This window comes from Lissotriton helveticus, chromosome 6 (genome assembly GCF_964261635.1).
Source record: "Lissotriton helveticus chromosome 6, aLisHel1.1, whole genome shotgun sequence".
NCBI classification, from domain to species: Eukaryota; Metazoa; Chordata; class Amphibia; order Caudata; family Salamandridae; genus Lissotriton; species Lissotriton helveticus.
In genome coordinates, this window is record NC_136067.1 from 1544262367 (window position 1) to 1544276136 (window position 13770).

Below are 13770 nucleotides of genomic sequence, written 5' to 3' on the forward strand. Positions count from 1 at the left end.
CTATCGGGATGTTTTTTTTTTTTTTAACAGTAGTGGGGGATCCTGCCCTCTTTAGAATACTTTTGCTGTGGCTTTATTGATCCATCGCAAATTCACTGCAAAGTGTTTTAGGCCTGGGGTTCGGGGGTGGGGTATAGAGGCACAGGGTATCCATACCTAGCCACCTTATGTCTATTTTTAAAGTTTTTCCAAGGACTCTGGAATGAGTCCCAGGTCCTATGATGGTTGCTGCCACATTGTTGGTTTTGGAACCCCTCTCTTTTTCTTGACTCCCCCTCTTGCGAAATCATCCCAAATGTTCCAGAACATTTTTTTAGAAAGTTTTCTAAAGATTCATAAAAAAAAAAAAATTCTATGGAAACACAATCTTAACTAGAAAAAAAATAGATGTATGAGTCTTGCTCCAAGTGTGGCTCACTGGTTAGAAGAGGCAGACCCTGAAGCAGAGGTCGGCCCGGGACCAGGGTTCAATTCCTGTCGCGGCAGGGTCTTGGGTCAATGTCCGCGGACTCGATAATTCTCGCCTAGGTGCCTAAGCTAACCATGGGTCCCACTCTGCAACTCTGGGCAATAGCTTGCTTAATCTCTACAACGGCCCTATCAGCGCCGGGGATGCCTGGCTCCACCTTGGGGGTGCCCAGGAGGGACCATCTCACAGGGAAAGCCAGGACGGGTTCCCCAGCGGTATACAGCGCCAGGACACTGCGTGATGGAGTAACAGTGCGCTTTACAAGTATACATTTACATTTATTTTTTTTACTGACCGACACTGACAAAGGCAGTTTTGCAGAAACGCGTCTGAGCAACTTGTGAAGGCAAATAAAGCTTTGTCTTCTACCCCTCATGAGTGCTGTATCTAATATGGTATATATATATATATATATATATATATATATATATATATATATATATATATATATATATCCAAAGAACGCCTACTCCGTGAAGAACAGGTAGAGGCCACTCTGGGGATAAAGTTGGAGGATCTTTAATTAAAAATTAACAGCGTGTGCATGATGCATTTCTGCCTTTCGGCCTTCCTCAGATGCTTGTTGTGTTGCAAAGGATAACTCCACCCCCACCTCTGAATGTCCAGAGTCACTGCAATTGGCGGAAGTCCACTGACCTGTGGTCACCTGTACACAACCCCACTGTAGTTCCACCACAACTACAGCTCCCAGAATGCTGTAGGCTCGGGTGAGTGTTGTTAGGCAGTGGCTGAATAGAATAACCCCCATCCATATAGGACATTGTACTGGGACGATGCAGAGTGTTAAAATCAAGAGTCTTTGCAGAGAATTAATCGCCTATCCTCCTCTGGTCCCCTTTGACGTTCCAGCCTCGTCGCACGTGTGCCGGCTGGACCGTGAAACGGAGTTACAGTGAACCCGTCTCCATGTCAATGACAAGCTGCACCACGCAGAGGTCTAGGATTCAGGCATGTACTTCGGGGCGGGCCGGAGTCTGTTTCAATCCCTTGTACCAAACGAAAGCTGCACGCAGCGGATGCCAGTGAAGCTCCGGCTTCTTGTCGGAACGGGGCCTCACACGCGCCTCTGGCCGGCGCAAACACATCCAAAGAACGCCTACTCCGTGAAGAACAGGTAGAGGCCACTCAGGGGATAACGTCGGAGGATCTTCAATTAAAAAATAACAGCGTGTGCATGATGCATTTCTGCCTTTCGGCCTTCCTCAGATGCTTGCTGTGTTGCAAAGGATAACTCCACCCCCGCCTTTGAATGTCCAGAGTCACTGCCATTGGCAGAAGTCCGCTGACCTGTGGTCACATGTGTACAACCCTACTGTAGTCCTGCCACAACTACAACTACAAGAATGCTGTAGGCTCGGGTAAGTGTTGTTAGGCAGTGGCTGAATGGAATAACCACCATCAATATAGGGTATTGTACTGGGACGGTACACAGTGTTAAAATCAAGAGTCCTTTTGAGGCTCAGGAAGGGTGACTGCACACTCTCTCCCCCACAATCCCTCCCCCTTTCTTTTATTGTTGGCCCCAGGGTATGGGGTACTTGGGTCCTAAACAGGTTCAGGCAGGGGGGGGCGTGCACCCCATCCTATATATGTTCTCCCGCCCCCCCCCCCTTCCCACCCCATGTCGTGGACTATCGGGATGTTGTTTTTTATTTAACAGTAGTGAGGGAACCTGCCCTTTTTAGAATACTTGTGCTGTGGATTTATTGATCCATCGCAAATTCACTGCAATTTTTTAACCATACTCTCTGAAAACAGCCTTCATAATATAAATCCAGCACTGCAGTTAAGCAGGTTCGCGACTGTGCCAATTCTCAAATTTTATCAAATCACTCAGAATCCTGGGAAACCCTGGAGAAGGATTGTTAGTAACTGCTGCTGACTAATGTAGGAGCCATGTCTGGTCATTCTGAGGAAATCTCTGAATAGTACATTAACTGCCAAATTCCTAATGTATTGGTGTTCACTACATATACCTAAAGACATGCAATTTTATCACTGAGGGCCTGATTTAGATTTTGGCAGAAAGGGTAGTCTCCCCCAAAGTTGACAGAGTACCCGCTAGGTCAAAGCAAACTTCTGCCCGCCTCAAATAGAGACGGGCGGAACTTTATGTGGACTACAGAGGCTACATAGTCTCTGCTGCCTACATACACCACTGACGGTCTGGCCGAGTAAGGACTGTCGGAGGTTTGGCCGTGAGTCCATACGCCTTATTTAGAGTGGGGAAACATATGACTAGTTTTTGTTTTCACATACCACCATACAATATGTGGCAGTTTTTCAAAGCCAAAACCTTTAAACGACTCCACAGAGGGGTCATTGTTTTTTTTTTTTTTTTAAACTAAATCCCGCTTTAGTATTTTGTTTTGCACAATAAAACAAAAGTTTAACGTTTTAAGTACGGCTCCAACATGTTGAACTTTCAATTTATTGCATTCGGATTGCAATGCATCCGTCACGGCAGTTCCTGGAAATGCAAGAGATGTTTGCTGGGCCGCAACACATCTCTAAACTTGGCAGGCGGAGAATCCTCACCGCGGTGGGAGTAAATTACTCAGCCATGGCGACGGTACATACTCCCGCCAAACTGAAAATCAGGCCACAGGTGAGTTTTTTTATAAAAATTAATATCTGTCAGTAGTAACGTGTCAAGACTGGTTAATGCTATATAAAACAACTCAACAAAAAAGCATTTAAGGATCAATATACCTTATGAGTTCTTTTAGTTTTGCTGGGCTTAAAGATGCGCTTTGATACAACTGCAGGCTCTCTATACTTGACTGATTCACCATAGCTTCTACCGATTGCAGCAAATGGAAGAACCCTTCTTCTGAAAAACAAACCCTGTAATGAAAAACATGCAGTCATTATACAACCAGTAATAACGTATCAACTTAAAATGGTTTTATGGCAAATATCATAATTCATTTTTTCATTGGATATGCATCAATGTTCTCCCCTGGAAGCTGATTCTTTGTATTTTGTGGTTCACCGCCGAGGGGTTGTTATGTTATTTACTTTACCAGAGCAAGAAAAGAATTGAATAAAATTATATAATTAATCAAGGTCCTTAAGATTCTATAGGCACTGTTTTAAGTGCGACAAACGCGCTTAATTGTTTAATTTTCAACAGTTTAAACACTGTGTCTCTGCAAATAGCAATTTCTGCTACAGTCAAAAATATCCTGGATAGCACAGTAGCTCTCACACTAGGAGCTTGTCATCAACACAAAATCTTCAATGACCTATGGCTGGAGTAGAACCTTTTCGAATTCATGCAATAAGGTTTATAATACCTTGGTGCTACTTCAGTACATCGCACAACCTGTATTTATATTATTATTAATAACAATCAAAACGTGTAGAGCTATCAGCTGCAACGTTGGTTAATACTTTCAAGTAAGTTACAGTTTCTAAATAAAGTACAAACGGGGGCTGAGCTGAGCGACCTGGAAGATGGCCGCTGCCTTCTGTGGTGCAACTTCACCATCTGAGCCACCCAGTCTCCCCAAAGGCCTGAACTGACTAATGGCCACCTCTGCAATGATGGGAGTCAGAGAAGAACAGACACACTGCTTTTAATGCCCTCGAAGACCACAGCTGGCTCTGCAGCGGGACCTGGTTCTCCTAACATTGTAGGGCCACTTCAGCCCAGCTGAGGATAATAGGCCCTGATTGGTGCACTGAGATCCACTGTAAGCAGGGCACTTGGAGACTCAGAGGTAGCCACTGACTTAAACACTAATGACTTTAGCGTAAGTGCAAGGATAGAGCAGGCTGCCAGGGGCGGAGGCAGATGGCTGTCAATAGACAGAGGAGAGAGGCCAAGACTAATGAAAATGGGCAGCAATGAGGCCTTGTAACATAATGATAAGTTTGTTGTCATCGCTCATTTTCATATTGTTGATAACTGTTTCTTGGGGGCTTTGTGTGAAATGACTACGACTTTGTGGCTGAAACGGGTTGATGTCTCCTGTATTTCCATACTAAGGATCTGTCAGTGAAGGGTTTTTGTAACATATTAATATTTAATTACCATATAATGTCGACCCCATGCCGAGCACGGCCTTTGGCGTGTGCATTAGGCTGTAGGTCCTTGCCTGCAGCCAGGCCCTGAACCCAACCTCCACTAGCAGCCTTAAGCCGTTTGCGGTTGGCCACAGGGCCTGGCCTGTAGCCAGGCCCTGCGCCCAACCCCCCGCTGAGCAAAGATGAAGGCCAAGCCCAGCTTGGGATTACGCACAGGGCGTGGCACCCAAAACTCGCGGGCCCGTCTGGCTGATTATATGAGGTTACAATATAAATATAAAGGGTGTTACTTTAAAAAAGTCAGACCCACTGAGTTTGTCAAACAGTAAGAACACGAAAATATAAAGTGTGGACTTATGGCTTTTTCTTTTAACATATTTTTATTGATTTTGTCCAAAAATCATACATACATTGCAGCGTTACGTATCAGCAATTATCCTGTACAGTGCCTGGCCCGCGTTATAACATCAATTACGCAACGGGTCGTCAAAACAAACCTATACATTCTCACATAGTTCAAAATTAATCATATATATCATTGAGCAAACAAAAACAGGTTGGCAGAGCATATCGCATGTTGTACAATTATCTTACTCTGTGTCAATCGCAACCAAGTTACATCAACTACTGTTGCAATTATACCATCTCAGTTCTTGATTATTCTTAACAACAAGCCCAACCTTCCCCTCCCCTTTGCAGCTCGGTCCTCCTGGCTAGTAACATGCATATGTGTGACCTTACCCCCGCTTGCATGGTATCACTGTATTTTCACCTCTCCCCGTCCCACTGTCAGAGGTGGAAGAGTAGTATTGACATACCCTCTTTTAGTTTCACCTGGCTTCTGGGGGGATGCAGGGGGCAGGCATCCTTACGCTCAATATGCCAGTATATCTATTGCAGCGTATTCCTCCATTAACATATTCCACTCCTTAGAGATCGGCGTCCTTCGCAAGCCCCTATGTTCTTCCCTTTGCAACTCTGCTCCCTCCGCTCTCCCCCATCTAATCACTTCTGCATGGCACTCCTGTAGTGATGGAGCTCTATAGGCCTTCCATCTCATAGTAATGTTCCTTTTTGCCAATAGTAGTGCAAGGTTAGCAAATCTATGAGATGGGTTGCCTTTCTTCCCACGTGGCCCCAAACCCAGTATACAATACTCCATTGTGTCATTGTTGCGTACTGGAACAACAGCCGTCAGTATCTGACATACCGACGTCCAGTAATGTCTTAATCTCGGACAGTCCCACACCATGTGTGATAAACCCGCGTTTGATGCATGGCAACGAGGACAAGTGTCCTCCACATCAGGGAACATAATATTAAGCCTGCGCGGGGTGAGGTATGCTCTGTGGAATAGCATTAACTGGATACATTTGAATTTAGGGTTGCGCGACACCTTCCTAGGGAATCCCGTTATAGTATCCCATTCCTTATCTGTAAAACCCCAACCCACATCTCTTTCCCACTTGGCCCGTAGCACCTGCCACGAGGTCTCCGCACCTGTGCGGATCCCCCGTGCTAGCCACCTAGTCAAGTGTGCTCCGTTTCCCATTAAGTATTGCATCGTGACGAGGTCGTTCGTGATGGGTTCCATGTTCACGTACAAAGGCCTCGTGTGACATCAGTACCCCCTCTGAGAAGAACGCTCCTACGGTAGTTATCCCTACATCGGACCATGCACCCAGTGCACGAGCGGACACCACCCTCATCTGTAAAGGGATCCCCAGCAGCGGAATAGTGTGACCACATGGTGGTATGTGTTTGTTATATCACAATGCACATCTCCAGTACAGTAACGCTATCCGTAATAAGTGCGGTGATGTTGGTGGGATCTTGGCTTTTGGTAGGAGGAGTCTGTGGATATCACCACGGTCTCTGTCTCGAGGCGACATTCCCACCTCATGCCGGTTACGGCACGCCAGCCAATACGCCAGTCATTGCAGCTGGCTGGCGTAACAATACGCTCTCAAATCAGGTACCCCCATGCCACCCTGTCTTGTATAAAGTTGTAATTTCGCCAAGCCAATCCGTCTTCTCCCTGTACCCCAGGTCAACTCTGTCAGCAATGAGTTCAACATTCTAAACCCACCCCCGGTATAAAAACCGGAAGGTTGGTGAAGTAGTAAATCAGTTTTGGTAATATCACCATTTTAGTAATGGCAATTCTCCTGGCCACAGACAGGGGAATCGAGGTCCAAAACTTCACCTGTGCCCTAAGGGCAGTAATCGGTCTGGACAGATTGCCATCCAGTAAATCCGTTGCAGTGCAATAAATCTGTATCCCTAGATATCTAAAGGTGTCGGGTGCTATATTAAATTCCTGATGACCAAAACACAATCGTCCGGTGCGCGCAGGGCTGTCAAAAAAAAAAGCATATGACTTAGCAGCATTGATTGTGAGACCAGACAACTCCTGGAATGAGTCGAAAACAGCAGGCAGGGGTTCAAGATCCATATCCATGTCTTTTACGTACAATATAATATCGTCTGCGTATGCAGAGACTATATGCGTCATTGGGCCTCTGGCTATTCCCCTACCCTCAGACAGGGAGCGGAGTCTATGCAAAAGGGGCTCTAGTGCCAATATAAACAGCTAAGGCGACAATGGGCACCCTTGCCTGGTACCTCTGTGTACTTTGTACTGTTGGGATATGTGCTGTCCTGTGCGCACGCGAGCCGTGGGATGCATATATAATAACCGCACCCATGCAATATATTCGTCAGGTATGCCAAACTTGGTGAGGGCATAAAACATGTAGTCCCAGTGTAACGAATCAAAAGCCTGTTTTAAGTCTAGTGATATGCAAACTTCTGCTGTTCCCGTTTCAGCCGTACCTGCCATAACCTGGTGTAATCGTCTAATATTCAGCGCTGTGCTTTTCCCAGGTACAAATCCGCACTGATCGGAATGTACCAATGTTGGAACAAACTGACAGAGTCTATTTGCCAATATTTTACTCAGGATCTTATAATGAGAGTTAAGTAGGGATAAAGGTCTGTACCCAGACATATCGGTCCAGTCTCGTCCAGGCTTCAATAGTGAGACCACCCTCGCTTGTAGCATAGTGAGGGGGAGCACCCCCGCCTCCAGGGACTCCTGATATAAACGTTGCAAATGTGGCACCAGCAAATCAATGTATTGGGCATAAAATTCAATGGGTAAGCCGTCATTGCCTGGGGTTTTGCTGCGCGGAAGTGCCTTGGTCGCTTTTCTAATTTCTGGCCCAGTTACCGGCCCCTCTAGGTCTTTGCGCTGCTGCTGTGTGAGCTGTGGCAATTGCATTCCTTCAAAGAAGGATGGGAAGTCAGTGTCAGGGTGACTCGTCGGTTGCCTGTATAAATGTTCGTAATATACTCTAAACGCTGTGTTGATTCCTAACTGTGTGTTAACAATACCACCCTCATTATCACTAATCTCTAGTATAGGGGATGGTGTGGGAGCGTTTTTAACCAATTTAGCCAGGAGCAGGCCCGCCTTGTCTGCTTGTGCATGTTGTTTCTGCGTGTAGAGTTTAAAGTCTATTACGCACAGCTCCTCCAATAATTCTGCATATTGTATATTTGCTTCTTGCAGCTGCGCAAGTTGTTCATTTGTCCCCGCCGCCTCCCCTTCCAATGCGTGGATCCTGCCCTTAACTTCCTTTATCCTTTCTACAAGGGTGTGTCTGACTCCTGATTCCGTACCTATGGCCACGCCGTGTATAACTGTTTAAAAGGCGTCCCACTCAAGTTGGCGCGAGCTAGCTGAGCCGGCGTTCTCTGAAAAATAATGAACAACCGCCTCTGAGAGTGTGTTGCGAAAGACCTGGTCCTCCAACAGTTGGGGTTGAAATCTCCCGCTCGGTATCGGGGTCGGGACTCTACCCCATTGTAACGATAACTCTGTCGGAGGGGCAGCGCTGGACTGGATTAAATCCTATTTGTGCAACCGGACGTTTCAGATCTCGTCCTCACAGGCTCAGTCAGATACCTTTGTTTCGCCCCATGGTTTGCCTCAGGGCTCAATTTTGAGTCCGCTATTTTTTAACCTGTATCTCCGCCCTCTCGCCGATCTAGCAGAGCGAGTAGGCCTAGAACTCATGACCTATGCAAATGATTCGCAGATTATTTTTTCTCTCACCAATTCGGATCCTTCATCCCCCTCTGCGCTGAAACTAGGTCTTCATGAAGTCTTCAGCTGGATGTCAACGAACCAGCTGAAGCTCAACGGGGAGAAGACGGAGATCCTTCTCTTAGGTAAAAACAGAGACCTTTGGCAGGATACTCATTGGCCGCCATCTTTGGGCGCTTTTCCTATTCCAGCTACCCATGTCAGAAATTTAGGGGTGCACATCGATGACACTCTATCGACTAAACAGCAAGTCAACAAAGTGGCTGGTACTTGCTTTACTATCCTCAAATGGCTGCGGAAGATTATCTGGATGCTGCCTGTTGATACCCAGAAGACCGTAGTCAATGCCCTTATTACATCTCGGCTTGACTACGGTAACATCCTTTACCTGGGTTCCAACTTAGCCGTGATCAGGCGGCTTCAGCTAGTCCAGAACTCCGCAGCCAGGTTGCTGTGCAAAATCCCCAGGACAGCAAGGATTTCTAAGCACATTAAGGACCTGCACTGGCTCAGGGTGGAGAACCGGGTTCGGTTCAAAGCCCTGACCTATATGTTTAAAATAAAGGCAGGAACCGCACCAAAGTACTTGCAAAAATTAGTTAGGCCCTACTCTCCTGCACGTAATCTCCGTTCTTCAAATGGAGCAAATTTTGTGGTTCCCAGATTTAAACTGGCCAGAGTGGGAGGGAGATCCTTTTCCTATCTGGGACCAGTCCTTTGGAACTCTCTTCCCCCAGCTCTACGAAAGGAGGAAAACTTTGCCAGTTTTAAGAGAGGCGTTAAAACCTGGCTTTTCAATAAATAATTGTGGTCTCTGGCCGTTTTGCTTTCTGTGCTGTTGGTTCTTAGTCCTGGCGCCGGGAAACCCTTTGTGGGTATCTGCGCGCATTATAAATGCAAAAAATAAATAAATAAATAAATAAAATAAATAAACTCTACTGGGTTATGGTCTGACAGTGTCTTGCCCAAGTGTAATACGCAGACAATAGAGGTAAGTAGCGCCTCCGAACAGAAAAGTCTGTCTAGTCTAGTATGTAGTCGAAGTGGTGGGGAATAAAAGCTATACTCTCTATGTTCCGGGTTTTTCACCCGCCAGGTGCCATGCAGTCCCCAGCCCCTAGCCCACCCTGTAAGCGAGTCTGCCTGTTTCCGGCTTTCAGTTGCGTGCAATGGGGGGTGCGACCTGTCCAGTTCTATATCTAACACCGCGTTGAAGTCGCCCCCCTAGTACCCATTGGTGGTCAGACCACTCCGTTAGTGTCGCCCTAAGCATCTCAAGGTATCTATCCTGTTCCGTGTTCGGGGCATATAAACTCCCTATGACAATGTGCGCCCCGCCCAGTATGCCGTGAAGTAGGACTTATCGTCCGTGTAGGTCTATTCTGTGCTCCAGTAGCTTAAAAGGGACATTGTTATGCACCCATACCACCACCTCCCGAGCAAATGCTGAATACATTGTAGAGAACAGTTGGCCCGCCACTTCTTCTGCTATTTAGATGCCTCATCGTGGTTCAGATGTTTTTCCTGTAGGAAGGCTACATCTATCCATCTCCTATTGAGCTGTGCCAGAATACGATGTCTCTTGTGTATCGACCCCATGCCCCTTACATTCCAGGTGCAATAGTTGTATTTGTTATGTGATGTCATTTGGAAATTGGAGGTGTGGTGTTACCAATACACCTGAGAGTTCTAATCTACAGGATAGCAGGGGTGTAAGGGCCGAGCAAGCATTCCAAACAAACTTCCCCAGCATTAGGTTCCTTCAGACAACAATAGAGGAACCAAACATACAACACCAGTCCAACATGGACTGTTAATAAGAAATGCCATAGTGCAGTCGCCATGGGGGAGAAAGTGGCAACCGTCCTGCTACAAACAGGCATTGCACTGCATAACAAAAGAATGAACCTTACAAGTCTATATAGTACCCCATCCAGTACCAACCCTCCGGACCCCCGACCACTAGCCTACACCAACAAAGCAGTGTGTAGAGTGTCTCATACATTACCACTCCCGACCATCCCCTCAACATAGCTCTATTAGTCCCTGGCAGGAAACAGTGCCAGGCTAGACTCGGACTCAGAGCGCATCGTCGCAGCGTCTGATGACTGCGACGAGGAGGCTCCAGCTTGTGCATCATGTGCGGCCAGTGCCGCCACCGTCAGAAGGGCATCGTTTTGACTGTTCGTGATTTGCTCAGGAGTGGGGCCATTGTCTGTTTGCCTCCAGGACTCGTCCACTGCTCTCCCCATGGGTTCCTGTATTATACGGTGCGTGCATCCTGTCCCGCTGACCCGATGGTAGCGAGTCCTGTGATGTTGACGGTGTAAACATGATTTCCAACCAATTCGCTGCCTCCTCAGCGCAATGAAAGAAGACTGATTTTTGACCATGGATGACTTTCAGCCGGGCCGGGAAAAGCAGCGCATATTTCAAATTACGTGCTCTCAGCTTTTTCTTAACGTCTTGGTAGGTGGCTCTAGCTTTCTGCACCGCCAAGGTGAAGTCCAGATAAAGAGATATTGTTTTATTCTAAAAGTGTATCGGGCGTTCTCCCTCGCCGCTCTCAGAATTGTGACACGATCTTTATAGTTCAGAATGCTCACTATCAATGGTCTGGCGGTGCTCCTGGTTGAGGCAGTCTCGGCGGTACTCGGTGCGCTCGCTCCACACTGTACAGGGCCGTTAGTCCCTCTTTCAACATGTGGTCTCTCATCCAGTTCTCCACGAATTGAGTGGAATTCGACCCCTCGCTCCGTTCCGGAATCCCAAGAATTCGGACGTTATTACGTCGGGAATATCCTTCTGCGTCATCCACCCTTTCTTGCAAGCCCCGCAACTGTCGATGAAATTGTTCCAACTGGGAGGAGTGCATTGTCTGCTGTGGTATCAAGTCATCCAATGCTCCCATTTGCGATTCAATTGCGGTGCGCGAGTCCCGTATTTTCTTCAGAATTAAATCAAGCTTGTCAGCATGTTGGTCTGTCCCCGTGGGGGGCACTATCTCATTATCCGAGTTGTTGGAGGGGTCACTGTTAGGCGTGAAGTGGGCATCCTAACTGGCAGAGGCGTCAGGCTGTTTACTTCTATTGCACCCCATGGTGCTACGTCTTTCACGTGTGTCCCGGAGCTCCATCGCAACTCCAATGTAGGCCACCCAGGTGTACGCATGTCCTGTCCTCACACCGTGTCCAAGTGAAGCAGCCCACAGACTTGAGCAAGAGCGATCAGCATATAGTACTTCTTGTCTCTATGCTCCACTAGCGCCTTCGACACTGCACCCAGCCACGTCGCTGCAGCCCCTGTCGTTCCTGTAGATAATGTATTAGGACACACTGCACCTCAGCTGGTCATACCATCCACAGTGCACTGCCTCTCTCCACCACTCCAGTTCTGATAAGCACTCCTCACTTCGCAGGTAACCAGCAGTTGTGGAGTGCCACCGTCCCCGTCCTGGGCATTCAGGCACCTGCACATCCAGACTGCTGCAGCGACACACACCACACGTGCACTTCAGTGTAACCGACCGCAGTCACTCCCCAGCGCAGTGTCTCTCCCAGTACTCATCAGGGTGTCCAGTATATGTGCCCGAGCCTCCGGCCAGTCCGTTTCCCCCCCCTTGGAGTGCACAAGTTTTCAGCAGGCATCAGCCTTCACATAGCAGATCATCTAGCGGATCGGCCGCTTTTCCGTCACTATTACACCTTCCTGTGCATCAAGAGCTGCAGTCACTCGTGCCTCACATCCGCGTTCGTGAATGCCGTGGGGGTTCCCGCAGCTGTTCAGCACAGTTTCTGGCCTTACCGCAGCTCCGAGTATCAGGCACCAACCAGCGCCGTAGCAGTCTCACACTTTCAGGGGGATCAGCGAACGTCTGCAATGCCTCCGTCCGCCATTTTGCTCCAGCCTACGCAGTGCGCCGATTCACGACCGGTGACCGTCTGCAGTCACTACGGGCCACTCACAGTCCTCGCCCGCACTGTTCCACTGCCTCCTCTTTCCGCGATTCCGCTGGGGGCTCGGTGCGTGTTACGGCGTCCTCGAGTGCCTGCGGGTCTCGGGTCTCTTGTCTCCGATCGCGGCTCCGCCCTCCGCTTCTCGGTGCTGCTCCAGGCCGCCGATGCGGTGCACGGTCGGCACGACCCCCAGAGGTCCCAAATCAGTCCCAGAGACGCCCGGAGTGGTCAGATTGCTGCAGGCACAATTTTGTGGTCGTGGGTCCAGTGAATGCCAGGATTTTGTGTCAAGTATCGGGGTTGTGAGACAGAGCTGCACTAGCTCACGTCCTGGAGGTTTGGCTGTTGGCCACGCCCCACCGGACTTATTGGCTTTAAGAAGTGGTTAGCATACGAATATACACAATGTAGAGCTATTGTCTTTGTCAAAAAATCATCAATAATTGTAATCAAATATATGTTTCAACATTCACACAGTGCAATGTCTAATAAAAGCATAAACCTCACGCTTTAAAAAAAATATGGCAAGCTCACCTGGGGTCATGAATTTAATGATCCAGGAGACTTACTGTTTTTTTAATGTTGCTTGCGGAGGCCTGCAGCCCTCCCAGTGGCCCCCCACAACACTACAAAATGCATATCGGTTCCCCTGTCCATTCTAAAGGCACTAATAGGCTCTAAAATAATCAGTAATACGTACTTGCAGAGCATTATGCAGTGTTTACTGCTTGGAGATCCTGCTACTGGGTTGAACAGAGGCCGACAACACTTTAAAAAAAATCAATTTCTATCTTTAATACTGGGGTGCCCCCAGGTATCCCACAGTATTTTCCATGTTTGGGAATCCCAAAGGCCCAACTGTAGTGTGTTTATCTAGGTACCTGTATCGATATTACTATTCTTTGCCCTTGTCCGGTTATAAATCAATAATATCCTTACAACGGCATAGAAACCCGTTTCATAAATTAGTCATAGCACATGCTGTAAGCAAGCACTATTCCTCCAGCCCCCTAGAAAGCACACCGAGTTCTTAAACAAATCCAAGCCTCCAGCAAACCTGGGAAATCCCCGCCTGCTATTGTTTTGATTTCGTCCAAGAACTCCTGTAAAGCACTGTAAGAACGACCAGTTCTTAGTGACATCTTTATTGACGTCTTATGTCCATCCTTACGTCAAACCCG

At 47.7% G+C, this 13770-nt stretch overlaps 1 protein-coding gene across 2 annotated transcripts in view; it reads right to left on the bottom strand.

Annotated features, from left to right (window-relative positions):
- The window catches only part of KIZ (kizuna centrosomal protein), an 824452-nt gene that overhangs the window by 570678 nt on the left and 240004 nt on the right, over positions 1–13770 (bottom strand). For both annotated transcript variants that reach the window (XM_078649325.1, XM_078649324.1), the window contains exon 7: positions 3203–3337. In XM_078649325.1, coding sequence (XP_078505451.1) covers positions 3203–3337 — 135 coding nt within the window. The remainder of the gene's footprint in view (positions 1–3202; positions 3338–13770) is intronic.